This window comes from Triticum aestivum, chromosome 6D, assembly GCF_018294505.1.
Source record: "Triticum aestivum cultivar Chinese Spring chromosome 6D, IWGSC CS RefSeq v2.1, whole genome shotgun sequence".
In the NCBI taxonomy this organism is placed as follows: Eukaryota; Viridiplantae; Streptophyta; class Magnoliopsida; order Poales; family Poaceae; genus Triticum; species Triticum aestivum.
The window spans coordinates 366,856,091-366,859,730 of NC_057811.1; the positions used below are offsets into that span (position 1 = coordinate 366,856,091).

Sequence of the window (3,640 nt, forward strand, 5' to 3'; positions counted from 1 at the left end):
GCTCTTACGGAGGACGCGTACTTTCGAAGGATCTTTGTCGCCTCAGACTGTAAGCTACGCCGGCGGAGCTATGGCAAGGCCGAATGGGCCATGGCCCGCCGAGCATTTTAGACTTTGCACATTTTTTTTGAAACAGAGGCAAAAAAATTGCCTCATATATTAATTAAGGGAGAATAGAGTTTGAAATACACCTCTTAATTGGAAAACAAAAGAGTGTTACTCTCCTGGTATGTGTTGCCCTATTTCTTCACCCCCAAAGGTTGGCTTCACTCTTGATGTTGTTGAGCAAAATCGCTGGAGGCATACTCTTTTGTCGAAATACCCAGGCGTTCCGTTTCATTCCAAATGGTCCATCCTAATAGCATAGCATGAACACCAACCCACATGCTATTTTATTTGTTTTGGCACGCCCAACAATTGGCTTCAAGCTCCGCGGTAGCGCGTCCCTTATGGCGCGGCTATTAATGAGATTAGAGAGCATATTTATAATTTTAATTCTTGCATCATTAGTCATGAGTTTTGAACCTTAAATGTTGAGACTCACAATCTTGCAAAGACATGGTCTGACTCTATGGGCTGGCCGCAACCAACCCGAAAACTTTATTTTCGTCCGTGTAAACGGGGTGACCGCATAACAAAGTTTAAAAAAAAGGCAGTTGCGTGCAGCAGGCAAAGTCAAAGTAGGCGGACGACGGACGGCGGCGCCGCAACCGGGACCGCAGAGAATCTACCCATCGAGATCAAGAAAAACCTCTCACCCATCGCTGTTGCACGCATAAAGGCAGGACATCAAAACATCTTTCGTCTCAATCTGCACCAGTTCGGGTTCTCAGAATCCCATCTATCCTATCATCGGGAGAATTACGCAACTGCTCACTCATTTTCTTTGGTCAATCCTGGAGAACTGCAACCACAAGTCCACAGCCGTTGGTGGGGCATTGCAAATTCGCAATCTCGAGCCGGTGGCACGGACGAACCCGCAGCGATGCGCAGCGTCACAAGTCACAAGTCCTCGCTAGCGGCTAGTCTTCCGTCACCTACGATAGCGACGGCGAAAAGCGGTCCGCGGGGACGCCCATCGGCACGGAACAAAAAGGGCTAGCAGGAGTAGCTCTGCTCCGAGAGACGCGAGACGACACAGTTCCTTGCGGCCTCTTTTCCACACCCACCCCCAACCCCGTGCGGCGGCGCTCCCACGCTGACGGACCAGGCCACTGCCTCCCCCCTCCCCGTCCTCTACCTGGATCGCGCCCGCGAGCGTCTCCTCCGCGGAGACATGGCCGGCTACGACGGCAACGGCAACAGCAACGCCGTCCGCGGCGGCGGCGGCGGGAGCAACCAGGAGGAGGTCCAGATAGAAATCGCAGGTCAGTTCGCTTCTGGTTCGAGGGCGTGACGAGATATCTCGCTGTTTTCTGGTTCAAATTTGCCCCGGATACTAGGTAGAACATCAAGTTAGCAGTTCACCTTGATACGTGGAAACCCTCGTGCGCTGTGGTGCCCATAGACAAAAGTACTACGTATTTATCTGAGTTTGCTTCGAAGAACTTTGGTGGTCCGTTGGTGGGGGAGCGACCGCACGCGCACGAGGTGTTCGATGAATTGTGTACGGCATCTTGGCACTATGCCATAACGGGTGGTTTATACTGTTTGTTGGAGTTCGTCCAAACATTTTGTCATGTCTTATTATCATCCATGTTCGGAATTTACAGTTTGATTTAACCTGTCGGTACTGCTTTCCAATTGTAAATTGCAGGATCCTCCAAACCCGCGGTTTCCTTGGCCCATGAAGCACCCCAACAAAGCGCTCCGGTTAAGCACTGGCAATGGTGGTTGATGGTGGTACTGAACATGTTCTTCCTTGTGGCTGGTCAGACGTCGGCAACACTCTTAGGGAGATTCTACTACAATGAAGGTGGCAATAGCAAATGGTTGTCCACGTTTGTCCAGACTGCTGGTTTTCCGGTGTTGTTTATTGCCCAATTTCTTTTCCGTCCAAAGTCACCTTCCACACAAGCAACTACCAGTGGCCCTGAAGCATCTATCACCAAAATCACTCTGATATACATTGCCTTGGGACTCATCATTGCTGCAGACGACTTGATGTATTCCTACGGTCTATTGTATCTTCCTGTCTCAACTTACTCCCTCATTTGTGCTAGTCAGCTGGCCTTCAACGCCGTCTTGTCATATTTTCTCAATGCCCAAAAGTTCACCCCTTTGATATTCAACTCGGTACTACTCCTTACATTTTCTGCTTCGCTCCTTGGAGTTGATGAGGATTCTCCGAGCAGTAGTGATATCTCTCAAGGGAATCATGTATTGGGTTTTGTGTTGACACTGGGAGCATCGGCCACATACTCACTTATTCTGTCTCTCATGCAAGTTACGTTTGAAAAGGTTATTAAGAGGGAGACCTTCTCAGTCGTGCTGAACATGCAGATTTATACGGCATTTGTGGCTACATTGGCTTCTCTTGTTGGGTTGTTTGCAAGTGGTGAATGGAAGACTTTGGAGGGAGAGATGCACATGTTCAGCCCAGGGAAGGTGTCCTATGTAATGACAGTGCTATGGACAGCTATATCATGGCAGATAGCTTCTGTTGGAGTTGTGGGGTTGATCTTTGTGGTTTCATCACTCTTTTCAAATGTGATAAGCACTCTAGCTCTACCCATCATTCCTGTTTTCGCAGTGATTTTCTTTCACGACAAAATGGATGGAATAAAGATTATAGCTATGCTGATAGCCATCTGGGGTTTTATTTCATACGGCTACCAGTTGTATGTTGATGACAAGAAGTCTAGGAAGACTTCGTCCAGTGTGGAGGAGAATTCCTAATTGCTTTGGTGCATTATTTTCCAGACTTAATTTCTTGGTACTCGATGAGGTACTAGTTATTACTAGGCTTACTAGTAAGTTCATCAAAAGAAATATCATTTCTATATGTATAGAATGTTATTAGTTTCTTCCCTTTTCCTATGTAAGAGATGTATCATCATGGGAGTTGGGAAATAAGAAGGCAAAAGTATTTCTGAGACGTGTTTCCATATTTTGCATCGTCATGCTAATAGTTGGTTTCCTTAAATATTCTGGATGTGCTTATTGAACACTGCATAATGGGCTATTACTGTTGGTTTGGTTCGGTTTGGCCCTTGCGGGTAGTGAAAACTACTGATTTGGGCTGTTTTGCACTGTGAGTGGGAGTTTCGGACGTATGTGCCAGTTCAGATTCTACTATTATGTGTCAAATCCCTTTTCTTGGTGCCATATTTTCTAATTGGTCATCCAAAATATAGTTACAGAATAAAACCGTTTTGTGGCTTAATCTGGAGGAGTTTCTTGTTCTTCCTTTTGTGTTCAGTTTCTAGTTGTCATCTTGTAGAGTACTGACTGTTTAAGAAGCAAGAATACACGGAATAAATGTCTTTTTCCTTTATGTTTCCCACAGACCATAACATTGGCTACCCGACTGGTAGCACATACTTGGTTAAAAGGCATTCATTGGTTTTGTCCAAATGAATACAGAGCATAACAAAGGCCTTGCAGCTTGTATATATATATATGAATTTTGTGCTCTATATCCCATGGTTTTGTACAAAACCGCATTACATCGAGTACGGCATTATTTATTCATATTATA

At 46.0% G+C, this 3,640-nt stretch overlaps 1 protein-coding gene across 1 annotated transcript; it reads left to right on the forward strand.

The window, feature by feature from the left end:
* Positions 1-1,057: 1,057 nt before the first annotated feature.
* Positions 1,058-3,045, forward strand: LOC123145131 (probable purine permease 11). Its single transcript, XM_044564454.1, has 2 exons — positions 1,058-1,367; positions 1,757-3,045. The coding sequence occupies exons 1-2, from the start codon at positions 1,277-1,279 to the stop codon at positions 2,836-2,838; spliced, it is 1,173 nt and encodes a 390-aa protein (XP_044420389.1). The 5' UTR covers positions 1,058-1,276; the 3' UTR covers positions 2,839-3,045.
* Positions 3,046-3,640: the final 595 nt, after the last annotated feature.